At 41.4% G+C, this 21,321-nt stretch overlaps 1 protein-coding gene across 2 annotated transcripts in view; it reads right to left on the bottom strand.

Annotated features, from left to right (window-relative positions):
- The window catches only part of LRRC31 (leucine rich repeat containing 31), a 39,622-nt gene extending 18,580 nt beyond the window's left edge, over positions 1 to 21,042 (bottom strand). The window contains exons 1-6 of one of the 2 annotated variants that reach the window (XM_083177798.1): positions 20,462 to 21,042; positions 16,391 to 16,624; positions 15,338 to 15,475; positions 13,695 to 13,862; positions 8,833 to 9,000; positions 5,868 to 6,035 (exon numbers count right to left, since the gene is read on the bottom strand). In XM_083177798.1, the coding sequence (XP_083033924.1) occupies positions 5,868 to 6,035; positions 8,833 to 9,000; positions 13,695 to 13,862; positions 15,338 to 15,475; positions 16,391 to 16,624; positions 20,462 to 20,474 (889 nt within the window). In that variant the 5' untranslated portion in view covers positions 20,475 to 21,042. Of the gene's footprint in view, positions 1 to 5,867; positions 6,036 to 8,832; positions 9,001 to 13,694; positions 13,863 to 15,337; positions 15,476 to 16,390; positions 16,625 to 20,358 lie in introns of both variants that reach the window. The other variant, XM_083177799.1, reaches the window with a different exon arrangement.
- Between the last annotated feature and the right edge of the window lie 279 nt (positions 21,043 to 21,321).

The following is a 21,321-nucleotide window of genomic DNA, read 5'->3' as shown; positions in this document are numbered from 1 at the left end:
GAATATGTAGATGCCAATATTAAATGTTATGTTCCTATGTTGCAATCATATATTCAAGATTCAACATCGGTATTGCAAATGGTAGAAAATCTGACCTGGAACAAAGAATATAAATGGGGTACTATTGACGTGAATGCGCTCTATACCTCAATTCCACATTCTAAGGGGTTAGAGTGTATCTCCAATGTTGTCAAAAGAGATGTGAATGTACCAAAGGGGAAATCAGATTTTATCAAGGATTGCTTAGAGTTTGTTTTGTGTCACAATTATTTTACTTTTTTGGGGGACTATTATGTCCAGCTCAATGGGACAGCGATGGGGACGATTTGTGCCCCAGGGTATGCAAACCTTTTCTTAGGAGAGTGGGAGAAGAGGTTTGTATACACCAATAACCCATTTAGTAACTATATAGCGCTATACAAGCGCTATATAGATGATATCATTGTGGTATGGAAAGATACAGAGGAATCCTTTAAAGAATTTGTTAAATATTTGCATAATGAGGAATACAACTTAAGTTTTACCTCTAATTTCAATGCAACATCGATAGAATTCCTCGATTTGAATCTTGTTAGTAAAGAGGAAAATGATTGTTCCTTTATTGAAACCAGCACATATTTTAAAACTGTGGATAGCAATAATTATCTTGACTTTAAAAGTTGCCACTATAGAAACTGGAAGACAAACTTGCCATATGCACAGTTGCATAGGCTGCGACGTAACTGTAGCTCTATGGCTAAGTTTGAGGAACAAGTTCCGATTTATATTGAAAGATTCCTTGAAAAAGGTTACCCCCTGGAATTAATTGAGTCTGCTATTATAAAGGCAAAAAATTTGGATAGAAAAGATCTAATCAAATATAAGACCCCAGATCAGAGAGAGAAAGACACTAGCCCCTTTTGTCCTTTCGTTACACAATTTAACGTGAGGAACAAAGAAATACGCAATATCCTCATGAAATACTGGCATCTAATTAAAATGGACCCGATATTGGGAGAGAAGGTCAGCATTCGACCTGAAATAGTATTTAGAAGGTCTACCACTTTAAAAAATAAATTATCCCCCAGTTTATTGCCCATTGTCCCTCAAGAGAAAGCCCAAGGCACTATCTGTGGTTCGACAGTGCAGGGTTTTTATGTATGTGGAAGATGTAAGATGTGTGCCCATGGTATAAAAACTAAAACCTTTAAAGATGGCAGTGGAAAAGAACGAATGATAAAATCTTTCATAAACTGCAATTCTACCTACATAGTATACCTTTTAATCTGCGGGTGCAGAAAATGGTATATAGGAAAAACTAAAAGAATTTTAAAGGTGCGCATATTGGAACACTATAGAAATATAAAAAATGGTGTTGCCAATCATAGCGTGCCTAGACATTTTTCAGCGTGCCAGAATGGCAATCCAGGCACTATGAAATTCTTTGCCCTTGAACAAGTGAACCTCGATATACGAGGTGGGGACAGAGAACAACTGCTATTAAAAAGGGAGTCATACTGGATATTCACAATGAACTCTTTAATACCCGTAGGTTTAAATGAGGGTGTGGAGATAACCCCTTTCCTACGGGGAAGCTAAAGTAAGATTATAAATTATACCATGAAAGGTGTTTCAGTCAATTGAAACAAGTTTATAATTCATAAGAAATATGCACCATATGATTGAAAACCAATACGCCATTTTTCCCCCTTGTTTTCTCTTATTTTCCCTTGATGTCGTCATTTGTGTGGGTTGACCATTTGTGTCGCCCCTTTTTGTTTCCTTATTGTAGGGAAAAATTTTGCTCACTTCTCCGTTTTAGGAGAAGACAAAACCCTACATGATTGCTGTTCTATTGAATGTTTCATGTTTTATGGTTGTGTCTAATGAAAATGCTGTCGACATAACTGTCGGTTAAAGGTTCTTAAAGAAATTATGCGATCTGTTATGTTATAATATAATCAAATTGAAAAATGTTGCTTATTAAAGTAATATTTGAAAATATTGGAATGTGTTAGAATAGGTTTAGAGACGTTTTATGAGTAGTATAGGTTATAAATGTCATTTACCTTTAAGATGTGTCTGTATCTAGCGCTGATCATGTTTATATGTCATGCGTTATCTAAAAGTATACCGGTTAACGGGCATACAATATGGGTATGAATTCATTACAATTAATGCTTTTTAGGAGCGCAAGTGTGATACATGAAATTAGATTAATTATTGTGTTTTTTAGAGAAAATGCAATGGCGGTTATAATCTACCGCTTACGTACTCATTTATTATATAATATTTTTTAATCCTTTTTTTATGATTCATATAGTTTTTCTATATAGTTTTTATGTATGGGTAATGTAATGTATGTTATGAAGATTCCGATAGCATATTGTTGTTTAGTACTTGTTGTAACGGGCGATTCACTCCCCCTTTTTTTTATTTCATTCCTAGTTGATATACAGATGCTTGTAGCATCACGTTGATTAGAATTAGAATATGCACACATGATGCTTAATTAATGGGTGAGCGCCTGTTATAATGAGGGATCTGACTGACGCTAGGCCAGCCCTCTGACGAAGTCCGTTGATGACGAAACGCGTAGGGGCGTGGCCTAGCGTCGATCTACTGTGTTGGACCACCGTGAGTGTAACCTCTCCACCATTGTGTTAAAATCACAAATTCTATGCTGTGAAACACTGCGGTTGTGTCAACCGTCAGTAAGGGTACGTTACCCATTGCTTTTATGCTTGTCAAAAGCTATTTTTAATATAATAAATTTCAAACGATATTGCACTATGGAGCGCTCCTTTTCTTGTTGTTTCTAGATTTATTGACCCTCAGAATCCGGGTGTGTTGACAGGAGCTGCCGGTTGTTATCACAGACCAAAGTGCAGGAGTCTAGGATCTGGACTTGGGTTTACATTAACCCTAATTTTACTGGACTATTGTGGGACTTGCGCACTTATTCTTCGTTTGTATATATATATATATATATATCTCAAAATATTAAAACCTTTTCTTTCAAAAATGTGGAAAAATATAATATATAATACATACCGGGAGTGTGCGGTATGTTGTAAAAACAATCTTTTAAAATTCTTTGTAAGTGTCAGACAGAATACATTAAAGATCAGAAGATCACCTTACAAAAAGTCCCTAAGTAAGGTGATCTTCTGATCTTTAATGGTTCATTTATCTATAGGTACACTCCCCCCCTTTTTCCAGTGCCCAATTCTGCTAAAGGGCCCTTATTGAAGGCCTGTCTACATCGGGTATGTCTACTTACCTTATATTCGTATATGTCTTTTTTTCCTCCTCATCATCCTCCCTTTTTTTTCTTCATCTATTATGGTAGAATTTACTACGTTTGACTTATGAGACACATGCTCTGGTTTACAGAATTTTTACAGAATCCTTTCCGTATTCTGTCTGACACTTACAAAGAATTTTAAAAGATTGTTTTTACAACATACCGCACACTCCCGGTATGTATTATATATTATATTTTTCCAAATTTTTGAAAGAAAAGGTTTTAATATTTTGTGTTTTATATATATAGGATTCTTATGGCATTCTGTACCACCCACAGTGTACCCCTGAGAAAGTCTCTTCGGAGACGAAACGCGTTGGGTCGTTTCCATGCGGTTCACAAGAATCTGAATTTGTAAATGTCATACATTTGTATTTTTAATAAATATGATTGAATTATTATTCTACCAATTTGCTTGAAACCTGAGCACATAATAAGGTGGTGGGAATTCCTACAGCGCCCTCTACATCTTTTCTCGTGTCTTTTCTCTTATCTCCCACTAACAGGGGGGATTTTGTAGAGGTAGCCGCTATCTATCATTGGAAGCGCATTCAGGGTCAAATTATATATATATATATATATATATATAAAGCATGAAGCAGCAGCACAATAGATTGCGGACAGAAGTGGCCGACCGGTTGGTGTTCTAAACAAAATTGGTGTCCCAGAAATCAAGTTATACAGTCTGACCCCTAAAGCAAATGTGTGTAACGGGTATGCAGCAGGTGTGTAGGTGTTTTCCAGTAATTATCTGTGTGATTTATTCCACATGTAGAACTAGCCTGACAGGTTGCAAGTACTCTATAGCAGGTTGCTTTAAACTGTTCGTCAGAGATGCAATTTACTTTTTCTTGCAGGACCAGTGCTTGAGTAGTATTTATGTAATTACTATTAGTAGATGCCAAGAGACAAAGAGGGATAATATTAGACTTCTTAGTATTGGAGGCTGATTAGGGCTGCCCCGACTGTCACACACTTAAGTTATTCTGGTTAATTCGTTTGCATGCGAATTCGCACGCAGCTCGTTCTTTTGCACATTGCGCATGCGTATTGTCTGCAGTGTGCATTTGCAGGTTTGATCACCCATACACATTCACACCCTTGCGAACAGAAATACGCTTGTGAACGAGCCCTACCAACAGATGAAAAAGGGCAAATGGCGCTTGAGTCCTGTTCACACTAATTTTTCCACCCCACATGGGTCCTTATCCTCTCGACACGGATAACATAGAAAAAAGGAGAAAAACACAATATTGTCTAGTCCATCCATAAACTAAACTAGGTAGGGAAGGGGTATAAATGCCTCAAATCATATTCTAACTTACACTGGAGGGGGAATGCAGACACCCGACATTCCAAGTAAGTGACTAATGAAGTGTACCATACTCACTAAATCATAAGCAAGACCATTCATATAAAGGTATCTTTTGCCTCCTCCCAAATGGTGGGCCGGGCAAGATCCTTATTCGATTATACCAGTGTTCAAGCATGAAGTGTGACCCAGATGAATGCAAAGAAACCTTTACGCAATTAGATGCCCCCTCCAGCATTGAGGCATTTATACCCCTTCCCTATCTAGTTTTGATTGTGGATGGACTACACAATAGTATTTCTCTCTTTTTTTTCTCAACGTTATACACGGCGAGAGGATAAGCACCCTTGTAGGGTGGAAAAATTGGTGTGAACAGGACTCCAGCGCCATTTGCCCTTTTTCATCTGTTGTACTTCATCTTAGTAAGGACTGTGTGGTGGACCTAAATCGGTGGCGAGTCAGGAGGAGTCTTTGTGCCTTGGGACTTTTTTATATCCATTGTTGTATCCTCTAAATTCTTTTGTTAGCATAAACCCTTACAATGCTGCATGACTCATATCCTGTATAACTCCCTGCTCCTCTCAGTAGAAGAGACTGCTCCCTGCCACAAATTCCAGTGGGAGGAAGATCAGGATCTCCCTAGAAGTGGACACCTGGAACAGATTGCCAGATCTTCCATTTCTACATTGATTAAGGAAATTTCCTTTAAAATCTATTACTTCTGGTACATGATTTCCGCTTGACTCCATAGAACATATAGTTCTACTGCTTCCCTTTGTTGGAGTGGCTGTGGGAAATGTGGTATTCTGCATGCAATTATGGACCTTCTGAGTGCTGTATTAAATTCTGCCATAAATGTTAACCCATGGATATTACTAGACTAAAATAATCTATTTTGTATAGGAAACTCCAGTCATCATGGCATCGCACCTGTCATGTGACTAGATCTTCATATGTATGTATGTGCAGAGGATCATTACTGACAAGTGAGCTGGGAGAGTGCTCGCTAACTGATGTTCTAGGCATAGAATGTATAGGAGTGAGCGTCATTGGACTTACATCAGTGGCCTCCTTAGTGCATTGTAAATGACACCTTGTGTTTTGCAGAAAACATTGGGCTCTAAGATGGCCCTGATTAGACCAAGGCCGATAGCCATCAATCCTGCTCCACCTGTACAAACTTTTACAGTAAATGATGCCTTCATTATTTTTTTCTTAAGCCAAGCCACTTAAAAAAAATAAAAAGAGATAAGAAATGCAACTACTAACTCAAACACTGGATGCTGTCCTGACATAAGCCGGTGGAACGGAGTTTTAGCACAGACAAACAAGTGCAGTTTTTGAGATTTTCTGTGATATTCTTGATGGCACTTCCAAGCTCTTTGTTCTCTGATAAGTCCAAAATCTCCAATCTTGGCATTCTGCTAACAGCATGCGCTATAGATAATATAAAATAAATCTTAATTACTGAAAATCTTCTAATACAGTATTCCTTACACATACATTTTCTATATACATTTTGGGGTAAATAGAATAGCTCATATATTATGAGATGTGTCATTGCTATCTTTTAAATTATCTTTACATTACTACTTAAAAAAAAAAGGTCAAACTCAACAATTTCTCTTGGAAGCCTATTACATTTCCCCGTATGTCTATCTACTGAACCAAAATCTTAACTTTTTTAAATACATAATCCTAGATTGTGGCCAATGGCACAATGTTTGTTGTAGGGAGACAGTCCTTAAGTGGGCGAGCGGGGGTGTGGCTGCGCAGCTTGACCCTTAACATCACAATGCAGTGACTGGTGCCAACCCATGCTGGTGCTCAGCGCTGCCTGTAAGAAAAAGGTCAAGTACAAGATTTTTCATCAAAAACTTCACTAAAATACTAGGATATTCCAGTTACTGGGATTGGCATCCCTAGTTGGTTGGTTGTTCTAACTGCAGTGTAGGCAGATCAGAAGACACTATAGAAAACCCACAGAAGCACACAATAGTCCATACACACTGGCCAATGTGCTCAATATGTTGGATCAAACTGCGCAGAATGTTGCACAGATACTTTAGGTAAGGACTGCTGTTCTTGAGGAAAGCTGTGTCTCACTACCCGGCTGGCTCCAGTGTGCATGTGCATGGTCTCTTGCACAGCCCTGAGCTGCCATCCGCCACAGCAAGGGACAACACTGTCCCTGTTGTGGAGGATAGGGCAATGACACCTGCATACCACCCCTGTCATTTACCTCACACCGCTGATGTAATACATGGGAGGGAAGCAGTACCAGAACACATAACGTGCCCTCATATCTCTTCCCTTCCCATATTTATGTTTAATGCATTTACCCCTTAGTCCCGAGGGATACAGTCACTATCTACAAGCATTAAGTCAACACCACTAGGTCGACACGTGGAAGATCAACGGTCAAAAAGGTCAACATGCAGTTTTTCACCTTTTTCTTTAGCCGACATAGGGCGTGGTGGAGGATAAAATAGTGTGTCCGAAGCATGGCGAGCGCAGTGTGCCATACGTGGGGATTCGGGGGTTACGTTTCAGTGTCCATGCCGACTGCGTCCACATTCGGGCCAAAAACAAAATAAAAACCCCAATGTGGACCTTTTGACCGTCGACCTTCCCCATGTCGACCTAATGTCCTTGTCAACCTAACCCATGTCGACCTTCCTTCATGTCCACCTAGTTGCTGTCTGTCCAATGATACATTCCCAGTCCGAGAGGTTTCCTTTCACACATGCAGAAATTCTGGGATGATGGACATTCACATGCAAACACCCAGAATATCGCTGCATGTGTGAAAGGGGTATTAAAACAGCAACAGTAACAAACAAAACAAACCTGTATTTGGGTGTATTACTACTGTGCTTTTACACCCAGCCATTGAATGTGCAGAGAATCAGTGATGTAGTAAATATACCCTGAGCATTAGATAGTAGAAAGAGCAGGGTCCTTCAGCTTCACAGATTAAGGGCGGGATGTATTAATATACATCGCCGCCCCTCGCCGCGATGCTAGCACATATGTATTAACAAATGCGGCTAGCATCGCACTGCTGTTACGGAGGCCCCCCCGCAATACCTGTAATGTGGTGTGCCGTCACCTCCATGGGCGCCTCCTCCTCTTCTCCTGCCGGGACATCTAAGCAGGCTGTCCCCAACGCCTCCTCCTCCCCCCTGCAGCCGGAAGGACGTCTGACTGCCTTGCTAGGGGGAGGAGGGGGGTTTACCTTCCAGGAGAACCGGCAGCAAGGTAAGCCAGAGGTAGGGGGAGAGGGGGGGAGGCAGGCAGAGGTGGCGGGTAGCGATAAGAAGCCCATAGGCTTCTATAGGGTATCGCCACCCAAAGCTGGCGATACCCTGCCCTCCGAAGACGGTGCGTCGGGTTTTGGTAAATTTAAAAATGCGGTAAACCAGGGGTTTTACCACATTTTCGGCTTAGTACATCCCGCCCTAAGGATGTCATACTCTTGCCACAGAATTGTTTAGCGACAGCCCTAATTATCTCTAGGAATACACTCTACAACATTATTAAATGACTACTAATTAAATTACTATTAAATGATTACTAACAAACTTAATATTTACTAATTATTCCTTACAAATTAACCCAATGCCAGGAGTCAGAATACCGAGGCTGGCATTCCCCACGAGCACCAGAAGACTGGAATCCTGACTGCTGGCATCCTGAGCATAAGTATGCAGCGTTCAGCCTGGGGGGGGGTGTTAGGGGCAGATGTACTAAGCATGGTGAAGTGATAAAGTGGAAGGTGACAATGCACCAGCTAATCAGTGTGACAAGGAAGCACATACACTGTCTGGATCAGATGATGCCTTGGTCTTCATTTTTGTAGCAGTGGAACAACATACTAATTAATCAGCACAGCATGAAAGGTTACAACATTGCAGCCTACTGGTCCCAGAGCATAATACAAACACCTCAGAAAGCTCCATTGGTCCCTACCGTAGCCCACACCCTGGCCTATCACTTGGGCAGCTATTCCACCATCAAGAGCAATGACCTGGAAACATGTATATCGGGAGAACACAGGTGCTGCTTAATCAAACAAACTTAAATCACATCACTTAGGAAACCTGGACTGGATCTAATCTTCATGCTGCTGCTCTATAACCTGGTCATGATTTTCCATCTTACCCTCAGGCTGTATATGCCACAATATATTTATATATACTTTCTGTGTTAATATATAAATAAATTGAGTTACCTAGTGAGTCGCCATCTTTTGCTCTAAGGTTGCAATCTGTTAAATTCAGTATCTTTAATTCGCATTTGTCTGCCAGGTGCTGAGTGAGAGTGGACAGGGCTCCTCCCAGATCACTGTTCCATGATAAATCCAGTACCTGCAGATCAGGAATATACTGTAGCGATTCTCCTGTAAGGAATAACATGGAAAGGATATACCTCATTAGAAATCGTAATACTCACATTATCTACAGCAGATAATATTGAAGTGATGATTAAATTCTGATCTCTGCATCAAGAAAGAAGGGGTTTGAAATATCACTGTTATAAATAATAGGACTGTTCTGACTTCATCATTCAGTTTACTGTATTTGGAAAACTGGCTGAAATGTATAAATAAGATTACAAATATACCTAGTTCTGATTGTTATATACAATGTTAGTTGTCATTCCATTGTTTCCATTTTCCCCGGTTATTCAATTATAATAAGAAAAACTACAAAAAAAATGCACTATAGAGATACCGGAGACGATCCCTCATAAGAAAACATAGTAAAGCGGAAGCTTATGCTATCAGTCCCGGCATTTTACTTCACAAAGCAGTCATCAGTCCACATACTGTATGGGCAAGCGCCAAAAGTCAGGGCCAAGCTATTGGAGCTCGGTACATTTAATTATTTAGAAACCCCAATAGAAACAGGCATTAGCATTCCCACCTAAATAAACCAATTACCTTCAAATTACATATAATTCATTGGGGCCTATCTGTGCTACAAAACACAACTGAAGTCGAGGGATGCGGGAAAATCGCCAACCTGGTTTCTAAAATTTCAGAGGCACGCACATTTGACAGGCATGTCCAGGGTTGATGCTACAATTAGGCAGCTGCCTAAGGGCCTCAGGCTAGAGGGGGCAGCACTGAGGCTGCTGGGATAATAATAAGGATGCCTCTAAAAGAGATATACTTATTTTACTTAAAACTGGTGGTGTTTCCTACAAGACGTGGTTTCCGCTCTGGCTCTTTACAGCTGCTGTCTGGCTGAGACTGCCTACAGACATGTCAGAGTCTGAAATGTCTGATGTAGAGCAGAAGCAGCAATCAACGCCCAGCGCAATCAATCCGGGCATGTGTGTGTATTCAGTCATTTGTGAGGGTATTTGAGGCGTGGTAGGATAACATTTTGCCTACGGTGCCATTAAATCTTGTATCGGCCCTGGGGAAGTCCTCTTTTATAATAAGATGCCACTTTGTAGCTATTGTCAATATGTACTTTTCTGTAGACAGGCAAGCTAGTATGAGCCTATCATGTTTAATATTGTACCTGTACTGGAGCACCAAACTTCTGAGAAAGATAAGTGCTCTCCTTCAAATACTGCCCCCTAGTTGCGAATGTCTGGTGATCAGCAGATAATATTACCCTGTACTACACTAAATATTTTCCATATATGGGTAGGAAGCAGTGACCGCTCCAGGAGGTAGGGCTGCAGCACAGTCCAAAATTCAAATAGGGGAGAAACACCATCTGTCAGTGAGTCCGTTTGGAATGGCAGTTGGTGTGGCTCCCCTATTTGTATTTTGGACTTTGCTGGAGACCCTCTTCTTGAGCAACCACTGGGGAAGGAGGCCACTATCATGCCCATAACTGCACCTGTACATATGGAGGAACTGACATTTTCATATACTAGGGAAATCATAAATCTAAAGTTCAGGTATTGCATCCTGTATATAATAAAAAGCAGTCTCCTCATTTAATGCAATACGTTTTCTATTTCAATAGTAGTCCTTGTTAGATTATTATCAGATTGCACATAGCGGGTATTTAGCATCATGCGTTCTATTGTAGGACATATTGCACTGTGTTTTCTTTTAGATAACGTATTATTGTTGTTGATTTGTAAGCCACCGCCGCACTCTGCAGCGCAGTACAGTGGTAAGTAACAGTTCTGTCTGTAGCACTGGATAATAGGTTATACACAGTGGTATGTATTGTGCCTCAGCCTGGCTGTCTTCCATTGATATAAAGATCAAGCCAAAGTAAATGGACATCTAAGAACACAACCTTGGAATAATCCAGTTACATATTTATTTTCAGGGAGGAAGCTGGATCATGCTGGATATTGTGCAGCAAAGATATTTATGCTTTTCCCACACCTTCAATGTCAACATAGGAAATACAGCTATAAATACGGTGCGTGTTCTCCAGTGGTACATATGGCTGTAATCTCCATATACAGATATACTGTAGGAAGAGAACAAATATGCATAGAGAAAGGGGGATACCTGTGTAAAGCGTACAGTATAACAATGTACAGTTCTTATAAGCAGGGCTGGCTCTACCACTAGGCAGCTGCTTAGGGTGCCAGGATCTGGGGGCGCCACAGAGTCTGAATCTTGGGATAGTCTCTGTTACCCTTTTAAGATCCCAAATGCTGGGTCGGACACATTTAAACAGGGTCACCCATAATACAGAGGGTGACCTAGGTTTAACCCTTCTTATAACCCGGGTTGACTTGCCGGGTTGGATGACCCGGGCTATTAGGTGTGGTGCTTTGACACCGCACCTCAACACGGGTCAACCCAGCAGCAACCCGCCAATTAGCCGGGTTATCACTGTGGTGTGAAAAGGGGTATAAGTCATGCCCCTTTTTATGCCAGGTTCAGAGCCCCCTCAGTACTGTCCCTTTATATGTTCGCCACAGACCCAACTCCGTTATTCTGTTTAATATGCCAGTCTTGGAGCCCCCTTAGTCATGCAGCCACAGATCCACCGCAGTCAGTGTCTGATTCGGAGTTAGATGTGCTGTCAATGTCAGAAGCAATTAAGTTTTTTCTTCTTCTGCACATGCGTCCAGGGACCATGTGTACAGAGTTGTAGCTGTGACTGAGATGTACAGTATCAGAAATATATTTGAAACAATCTGAAGGTTCATGGGTGACAGATATTCATATGTACTGTATGAAGATGTTCATCTTATGGGCGTGTTATGGGACTGCCATGGGCAAGTCCCTGTTATGGGAGGGAACACGGGGATGGTGCAAGTTCAATAGTGTGAAAAATGGTTGCATCTAAAGATGCACCAGGCAGTATTTGAGCATATTAATATGCTGAAAGTGGGTGTCTCAGGCCTTACAGTAAGATGAACAGCTGTACACCAGGGAAGGGATTGCAGTTGTATTTGTATAGATGTGTGACCTGCAGACTATGCAGATGCGGACAATACTGAGTCGGACTCAGAATCAGACCCTATGGCTTGATTGTAATAAGCTATGATTTGTGGGCACTGGCATAACGTTGGTAATACAGCAGCTAGATTTAAAGCACAAAATAGCTTTTAAGGCACAACTACAGTAGATAGCTTTGCCTAAAAACAAATAGATTTGGACCTCTACATTTTATAATGGAAAAGTTGAGAAAGCCTGAAGCTTGTAGACTGGAAAAAGTAGACTAAATATGACAGTATAAACATATATAAGGTGTGCTGTCATTAGGTCAACAGTGTCTAGGTCGACAGTGTAAGGTTTGACATGCATTAGGTCGACATGGTCAAAATGTCGAAACAAGCAAAAGGTTTATGTTTTTTTTTTAAACTGGCTTGTTCATTCTTACTATCCCAGTGGGCAGAGAGGGAGAATATAATAGTGTGCTCAGTTCAGCAAGGCCCCGTTCCTAAAGGTTCTCGCCATGTGAGAGGACGCGGTACACTAATACGTTGTCCATATCGACCTATGTCAACATTCACAAAAACCTCATGTCCACATTTTTCATGTCAATCAATTGCATGTGTCAACCTTTTGACCATCTCGACTTAATACATGCGACCTTCTTCCGTTAGATCAGTGATGTAAACACTGGGCGGGATCCGGCATGCTGGGTGGCCTTGCTCTGTGCGGGGGCCCCCCGCAGCTTGCCGCTAGGAGTTGGAGCTTTGTGGGTTTTGCTGAAATAGGCCCAAAAATACAGATGTGTAATATAAATCAGCGAACCAGGGGCTCAGACAACAATTGTGGACGACAGATTAAATATAATGTATAGAAGTTTATGTGTATGCATCCAGACCATGGTAAGAACTGCGTTTCTTATATACAGTATGAATTGGGGGAAAAAATAAATAATAATAATAAAAAATGTCTTAAAAATAGTAAATGACGGAAAGCGGAGTAGGCACTCATAGTGCTATCCAATGGCTGCAAATATTTTTGGGAAGAAAATGGGGGGGATGCACTGGGTACATTAGCAGAAAAAAAACATTTACAGTAAATGCCTCTTTTCTTACAGTCTACAGGAAACAGGCCACATCTCTCGGAGATGGCTCCAAATATTATTATGTGTGTATTCTCAAAGCCCCCATACACTACTCCGACTTGTTCTAAGGACAAGTCAGACCCAATTTCCACGGAGATCCCCTGGCATCTCCACCAGGAGGGCTCACATAAGATCAGTGGCCGCCCATTCTTTTGAATGTTTTTTTTTTTTTTATTCTACTGCCGCCCGCTGTTTGTCCACCTACGCGCAGCCAGGAGAAGATGCAGAGCGGGGAAAGCGCCTACTCTGCATTGCACTTCCCCATTCAGGAATCAGATGCGATATATAAAGCACCCGCGATGTGCCACTGATGGTTGCACCTACGATTTATATCTTGCGTGCAGCCCGCCTGACCTCCAACTCTGATCCGATGCATAAAGGAACGCGGATCGGATGTCAGACACATCCAATTTGGGTCCAATCAATTGGAATCGGATGAATTCAGGCACAAATTGGACAAGTGTATGAGGGCCTTACGGAATCATGTACACCAAACTGTAAGTGATAAACTGTAATTATTGATATTCTTCACAGCAGTGGTCTTATTGGACATTGCACCTAGTCAATGAAGGAAACATACCTAATGCGCCAGCATCATCACCAGTGAGTCCGCAGTTACTTAAACCTAATATTCTTAATCTATTGACATGACGGAGGTTTGAGGTCATCAACAACAGGGACCCACCAACCAAATCATTCCAGGAAAGATCAATTTCTTCTACATCTGGGAGAAAAGCCATTAATGAACCTGCAAGGACACAAGAAACATTCAGTTATAAAATCAAAACCCCTTTTTTTCACTGATAAATCTGCTTATGTTTGAAATCAATAATGGCCGATACAAATTTAATGATTAAGCCTAATTAAAAAAAAAAATATCCCCACTCCTTACTAAAAATTCACAGTGGAATCAAAACCATGGCAATAGATCAACAGTGACCATAGAGTGGCAACAGATGCCCACTTTCCTCTCCCACTAGCAATAAATACACCCAGTGACGTTACTCCTTTCGGTATATAGGCCTTATATAGATAATCACTAGGTCGACAATCAAAAGGCCAACAACTATTGGTTGACAGTCAGGGTCAAAAGGTCAACATGAGTTTTGCCATCCACATGGGCATAAAGTTAGATTATATTAGTGTGCCGAGCCAAGCAAGGCACCAGGCCTGAAGGTGATGTGGTAGACTTAGACAACGAGAAAAACTCAGGTTGACCTTTTACATGTTGACCTTTTGACCCTGCCAACCATTAGTTGTCAACAGTTTGATTTTATACCTGGACAATGTAGATCTAAAATATCATAATCCCTCCTCTCTAGTGGAAGTACTATGTATACATGTACAGTATGTCACTGGTAAAACAGTGCAGAGCCTTTGAGCGCCAAGTGAATTTGTCAAAATAAGTGTGAAAAATGCAAATCAAACACTTTTATTGTTTTTATCACTACTTTGTAACCATATTATAGTTGTGTATTATACTTGTGGCTTGTAATTCCGCTAATGATGCAAGCGAATCACTGGCCAAAACGTTGGCATCTTTGGAGGAGAAAACATTGGCCCTCTCGAATAAGTTAAGCTGGGTGTATCGGAGAAATTTTTAGTCGAGTGCTGCAGCATTTGGAGGTTTTACATGATGTTATATAAAGGAGATAGAGGAGTATAAAAGGTGGGCATTCCCTGCTTTGTGGGTAAACAGCCATTCTCTCTCCACAACATAACTACATTAATAACGTAATGGAGATCTGACATCTGATTAAAAGATAGATGCAAGTGCTTTCGCAGCTGTGAGTGTAAGCAGCGGCTAATAAAAAATATGCAAATGTGGCAACTACCGGGAATTGCATTGCGACACCGATTGGAGGCATTCTCAATTTGCCACTTTTGCAAGAAGAAGCAACCATTAGCTGCACACCAGTCAATAAACAACCTTCAGAGTAACCCTATTGCTGCATAGACTGCCTGAAGTAACCAAGACCAGCACCATTTTTACCCACAACAGTGCCTTACAGTCAATCACAGCATCATCATCATCACAAGACCATTGCTGGACATGCGCAGTATGACTGACGCATGCACACTGGCTAAAACATCACTCCACTGCATACATACATAACTCATCACTCATTGAATGAGATAACAAAGGTTACAGTTGTAGTACTTATAGCAACTGTAGTAAGCTAAAACCAGTGCCAATAATGCTGCAAGCAGTATTCTACTTACCAAGCTCTTTTAGATCACCAGCCGTCAGACCGCAGTTGTTCAGGTTTATGTAGTGATACTCTGCTTTCTTCCCAAACTTTTCCATAAACTGTGTCACCTTCCACCAACCAGTTGTATCCGAATCCATCTCATCCTCTCCTATGCATTCAACAAAGCACAGTAGTATTATTGGACAAACAGCAGTGTGATGCTCACACAGAAATAATCACTTATTACATACAGTATTTCTCTGTTCTGCGGTGTAATCTTTTTTGGAGGGGTATAGATTGAAAGATAGTGCATAGCCAGCCAATAGGTCGACACAAGATAATTGATAGGCAGTTGCTCAACATGGTCAAGATGTCAACATGTACTTACTTCTACGGGGTCAAAAAGTCAACATGCAAATGGTTGACACATAGGGATAAGGGATATATCAGATATTCAATGGAATACCCAATATATAAGGAGCCCATTGCTGGGTGTGTACTCCCGATATGTGTTTACGACGTTGTTCATACACATAGCATCAGTCCTGCAGCACTGTCAATGACGAATATATCTACATACACATTGGAGTATCTGGCTGTGTACACAGGCAGCCTCTTGACCGCCAACACGCTGCATGACCACCAGTGGCTGATATTGCAACTGCCCTATTGTGAAATCAGGCAGACGATTGGTAAGTGTGTATGTACTTACAAAACAGCTGTGGCCAAGTGTGTACCAGACATAGGGCCAGATGCACTAAGCTTTAAAAGTGATAACCAACCAACCAATCAGCTCCTGCCTGACATTTTTCAAACCTTTTTCAAACACAGTTTGTGATATGTACGGTGGAGGGCTAGAGTTAGGTTGCTGGAGGGGACAGTTAGTTAGGCACTTTATAGAGGGTTATGGGCCAGATGAACTAAGCTTCAAAAGTGATTAAATGGAGAGTGATAAACTGCCAGCCAATCAGCTCCTATCTGCCTTGTCACAGACTGTGTTTGAAAAATGTCAGGCAGGAGCTGATTGGTTGTTTATCACTTTTGAAGCTTAGTGCATCTGGCCCATACACTATTCTGTACTAACCTTTTCCAGGGCTAGGGTCCACATTCTCAGTTTTATGGTCACTGATTGTAGCCGTATTGTCAGGTGCTTGTTCATCCTTTTTACTCGCTGCCTCGTTTGTGTCCTTATCGAACCCCTTGAAGAATCTCTTTACTTGGAATATGTCATTTTTTCCTTTCTCCGACTTTTTTCTTTGTAGCTGGCTGAAGATAATATCGAATGGAGATCTTTTCTGTCCCTCTCCCGACTTTTTTTCTGAGGTTTGTAAAAAAAAAAAAAAAAAAAAAATCAGATATTTAATAGTTAAACCAGTGGTTCCCAAACTTTTGTGGATCACGGCACCCTAGAGTATCAGATTTTTTTCCATGGCACCCCTAGGGAAAAAGTTTGATACCAAGAACTTCAGAAAAAAATATTCAATTAAATAAGTTGCGCTTATATGTCCTCCTTAGGTCCACTTCTGTTTATCCACATATGTTATAATTGGAAGTCACAAGTACTGATTTTCCTTATTACATTGACCATATATATATATAATTTGAATTTGTACTGGACCACCAACCCAGGGCACCCCTGCAAGTGCTCCGCGGCACCCCTGGGAGCCACGGCACACAGTTTGGGAACCAGTTAAACATTAAAATGTAATATTAAGATTAGTGTTTGCATAGGATTTCGAAGGACATGCTGTGCCTGAACAGGTGAATCTATGGCTATTCACATCAATATTACAGACAACTACAAACTGGAATTTGTTGGTAGTGATTAGTGAATATATCACTGACCCTCCTGGCGCTAATAAAGATAGATTGATAACCTCCATAGCTGAATGTGTTAGGGGGATCATTGAAAAATCCCCTAATTGGGAAAGACAAATGGATACAAATTATGTCCACTGCGCTTACCATGGCAACGGACATAACTTCTTGACCGGCCCGGTCCATCGCCATCCAGCATAGTAGCCCAGACGCTCTGGGTACCATTGGCTTCCAGTTGCATCGGATGTCGCACATGTGAGACCACCAGCAAACCACTTAGCATCTGGTAAAGTGCCAAACTCTAGCACTCAGTGGCGTATCTGGTACCATCAATCACCAACACTATACAGTTATACCACTTCACTCTATGAGCCTCCAGTTAGCCGAGACACCGGTATTTGAAGCAGAATCAGCTTTATTGGCCAGATATACTTGCGTATACTAGGAATTTGTTTTCAGTTTGCTGTGCAGCAGCCAGGTGGGTAACAAGTAAACAGCATACAGTATAAACAATATAAACAGGTGGAGGAACATGTACAGTCATACAGAAAGTTATTCCGAGGGGACCGTGTTAGATTATGAGCAAAGCGTTTTGGCGCGACGAGACAGTGAGGTGTTCATGAGTTCACGTGTCAACAGGTGAACCGCTTGAGGGAAGAAACTTTTAGGCTTCTGGTGAACCTGGTGGGAATAGCCCTGTAGTGTCTGCCTAATGGCAGCAGGTTAAACAAGCCATGGCCAGGACGACTATCTTCGTTGCCCGCTTTATTGCAATGGACAGGTACAGGTCCTGGACAGAGGGAAGGTCGGTCTCGATTAAGTTCTGACTACCTTTTGGAGTCTGCATTTGTCTCTCTCGCTGGCGGAGGAGCACAGTACAGACTCCACAATCACAGAGTAGAAGCTTCTGTGGGATGTTGAACTTCCTCAGTTGCCTAAGGAAGAATAGCTTCTGCTGCGCTCTTCCAACCATCTAGAGCTCAATCCACTCGAAACCGTTGAGATGGTAGTGGACTTTAGGAAGAAGGCTGTTGGTGTTCCTCCGCTAACAATTGATGACAGTGTGATGTCGCTAGTGGACTCCTTCAAGTTCCTAGGAACCACAATCTCCCGGGACCTTAAATGGGGGCCCAACACTGATACTATTGTTGGAAAAGCACAGCAGAGGCTATTCTTCCTTAGGCAACTGAGGAAGTTCAACATCCCACAGAAGCTTCTGCTCCTCTTCTACTCCGCAATTGTGGAGTCTGTACTGTGCTCCTCGATACTGGTCTGGCACGGCTCCGTCAGCGAGAGAGACAAATGCAGACTCCAAAAGGTAGTCAGAACTGCGGAGAAGATAATCGGGACAGACCTTCCCTCTGTCCAGGACCTGTACCTGTCCAGAGCGAAAAAGCGGGCAACGAAGATAGTCAAGGACCAACTACATCCTGGCCATGGCTTGTTTAACCTGCTACCATCAGGCAGATGCTACAGGGCTATTCCCACCAGAAAGCTAAAAAGGTTCTTTCCTCAAGCGGTTCACCTGTAGACACATGAACTCATAAACTCCTCACTGTCTAGTCACGCCATAACCCTTTGCACATAATCTAACACAGTGTCCCCTCTGAATAACTTTCTATATGACTGTACATGTTCCCCCACCTGTTTATATTGTTTATACTGTTTACTTGTTACCCACCTGGCTGCTGCACAGCAAACCGAAAACAAATTCCTAGTATACGCAAGTATTCCTGGCCAATAACGCTGATTCTGATTCTGTCCTAACCCTAAAATGTTCTATTACCATTGTGTCTATTAACATTCACATTGTCAACATTATGACATTAACACTATGCTGAATGTTGACATTTTGACTGTCGACTTTTCATCCATGTCTGGTGTTGACATGTTGGATGCCCATATAATGACTGCATACCAGACCTTATATTAACACTGTTGTCTTTCATTGTCACTTTATAACATAAGTTTATTTTGTACAAAACATGGCCCTTATAAAAACGGGGCCTACACACATAGCAATTTTGTGTAATTTTCTAAGCGTTCTGACTTAATTTGACTAGATCGCTTAGAAAATGACCCTACATTGCTCAGTGTGTAGGGGCCATAGTGATAGCGAAGCGCGGCCCTGCATGCCGCTATCGCCAGGCAATGTAGATAAATCTAGTCAGATCGCCAGTGTCCCTGACAGATAGGGTTACCAACTCATCCCTTTAATCCGGGACACATATTAATTACACAGGTTCGGTGGCTGGCTTTCACCTGGTTTTAAACTGCCACAGAACCTGTGTAATTAATGTGTGTCCCGGATTAAAGGGATGAGTTGGCCACCCTACTGACAAATCGCTCAGCACACATCGCTGACACAGCATCGCTCTGTAACATAGCCACATGTGTAGGCCCCTTAAGAATGTTTGTATGGCCGATCTTGTGTGATCTTCATGTAAGTAAATATTACATTTGCTCCCATCCAGTACCAGGTTTTTATTCCATCCAAGCAACTAGTTGGGTGGTTGGAGGAAAGTTGGTCTGATGTGTGGCCAGCATTAGTCAGCAAGAAGAAACTGGTAATGTATGATTGCCATCACCTGTGCTGAACTAGTTAATAAGAAAGGTGTTTCACCACAGAGGTGATGGCAATCATACATCACCAAGGAAGTCCAGGAACAGAGCATTTTCTCCCTCATGGAGAGGGTCAGGTAGGCAAGTATGCAGTCCACCCAGCATGCTTCATATTGCTAATGCTGGCCACACATCAGACCAGCTTTTATCCAACTAGTTGGTTGGATGGAATACAAATCTGGTACTGGATGGGAGCAAATGTAATTTGTAATTTGATCCAAAAATCTGGAAACAGACAAAACCTGTCACTCAGACAAAGTGATCTATTTGTATCTGTTTGATTTTAACTAAAGTCACTGAATGTTTTTGTCCATTTTCCTGGGTTTGTGAGCAAATTGCTCTTTGTCATTTGTTCCCATCCAGTACCAGATTTTTGATGTGTGGCCAGCAGATAATACAACCCTCTGCATTATTTATACTGAGAAATACATCATAAAGTCACAGTAGCAAAATAAAAACATATCATGAAAAATAAATAAAAATACACCACTTCTATTCTTGCCCTGAACAGAGCTGCGCCTAGCAAGTACATAATGTAGCTGCATGTATGTAACAGCCCTGACATGCATTATCCTTGTTCTGTATACTTCTTGCACTGGCTGTACTACTCACAGTGTACATGTACAGCACTGCCACTCCTGCTTTCATTTCTCAAGATTACAGTACATTCTCACTGCACCTGTAAAGAGAAGCACCAGTGGTCACATTAGCATACCTTTAATGTCCATATCTTCCAAGTTCCCACCCTTTTACAGAGGTTCTCTGGTCAAAGATGTTGCCACTTCTGGAAAGTTCCCCCTTTGTGCTAAGATTCAGAGTCTTTTTCAGCTGTTTCCTGCAGGACCTTCATCCTTTCCAGCAGAAAGTTTTAAACCTGAAACTAATCACCTGCACAATGCACATTAAGCATGTTACATTCCTTTCCACAATACAGGAGGGCAGTGATAAGGCGTGAACATGTAGCTGAACAAGCTCCTCTGCTCACAAGCCTTGTGCACAATTCCAGAGCACGCAATGCAACAGTATGGTATGTTACGACCCAGGAAATATGTAGTAGCAGGTGGACTTTGGCTTGCAACTTCCTTCTAGGTTTCAGTTGCCAAGAAGAATGCTTATAAAGATCTTGAGAGGCTGAGTCAGATATTATCTCAAGTTACAGATTCACAAAAAGTAAAAAAAAAATGTACATTGTGTTTTACTAAACAGTTTGTACAGTATATTTAGTATTGTTTGTAGAACTTGATAGAAACATGTACTTTATCTACTGTTTTTATTAAGAAAGTTACTTTTACTTTGCTTGAGTCGTTTATCATTTTTCCAGTAATATGTATCATCCACAGTCTACTATCTGGAAAACAACAGAGAGTGAATCTGCAATCGTCTGAGAAGCCTGATCTGTTCTGACTTCAAGTCTCTGTGTAAGCTGACAAATGTGACCCACCTGATACCCCTTTCACACAGAAAATGAAATTCCCAGGTGAAGCAGTTCCACCTAGGAATTTCATTAAATACACGGGTTCTTTTTCTGTGTGAAAGGGTCGATCCGGATTTTAAACTCGGGGTCTCCAACCCTGC

Source organism: Crinia signifera, chromosome 3 (genome assembly GCF_055691185.1).
Source record: "Crinia signifera chromosome 3, ASM5569118v1, whole genome shotgun sequence".
Lineage (NCBI taxonomy): Eukaryota > Metazoa > Chordata > Amphibia > Anura > Myobatrachidae > Crinia > Crinia signifera.
This window is presented reverse-complemented; position numbering and strand designations above follow the sequence as displayed.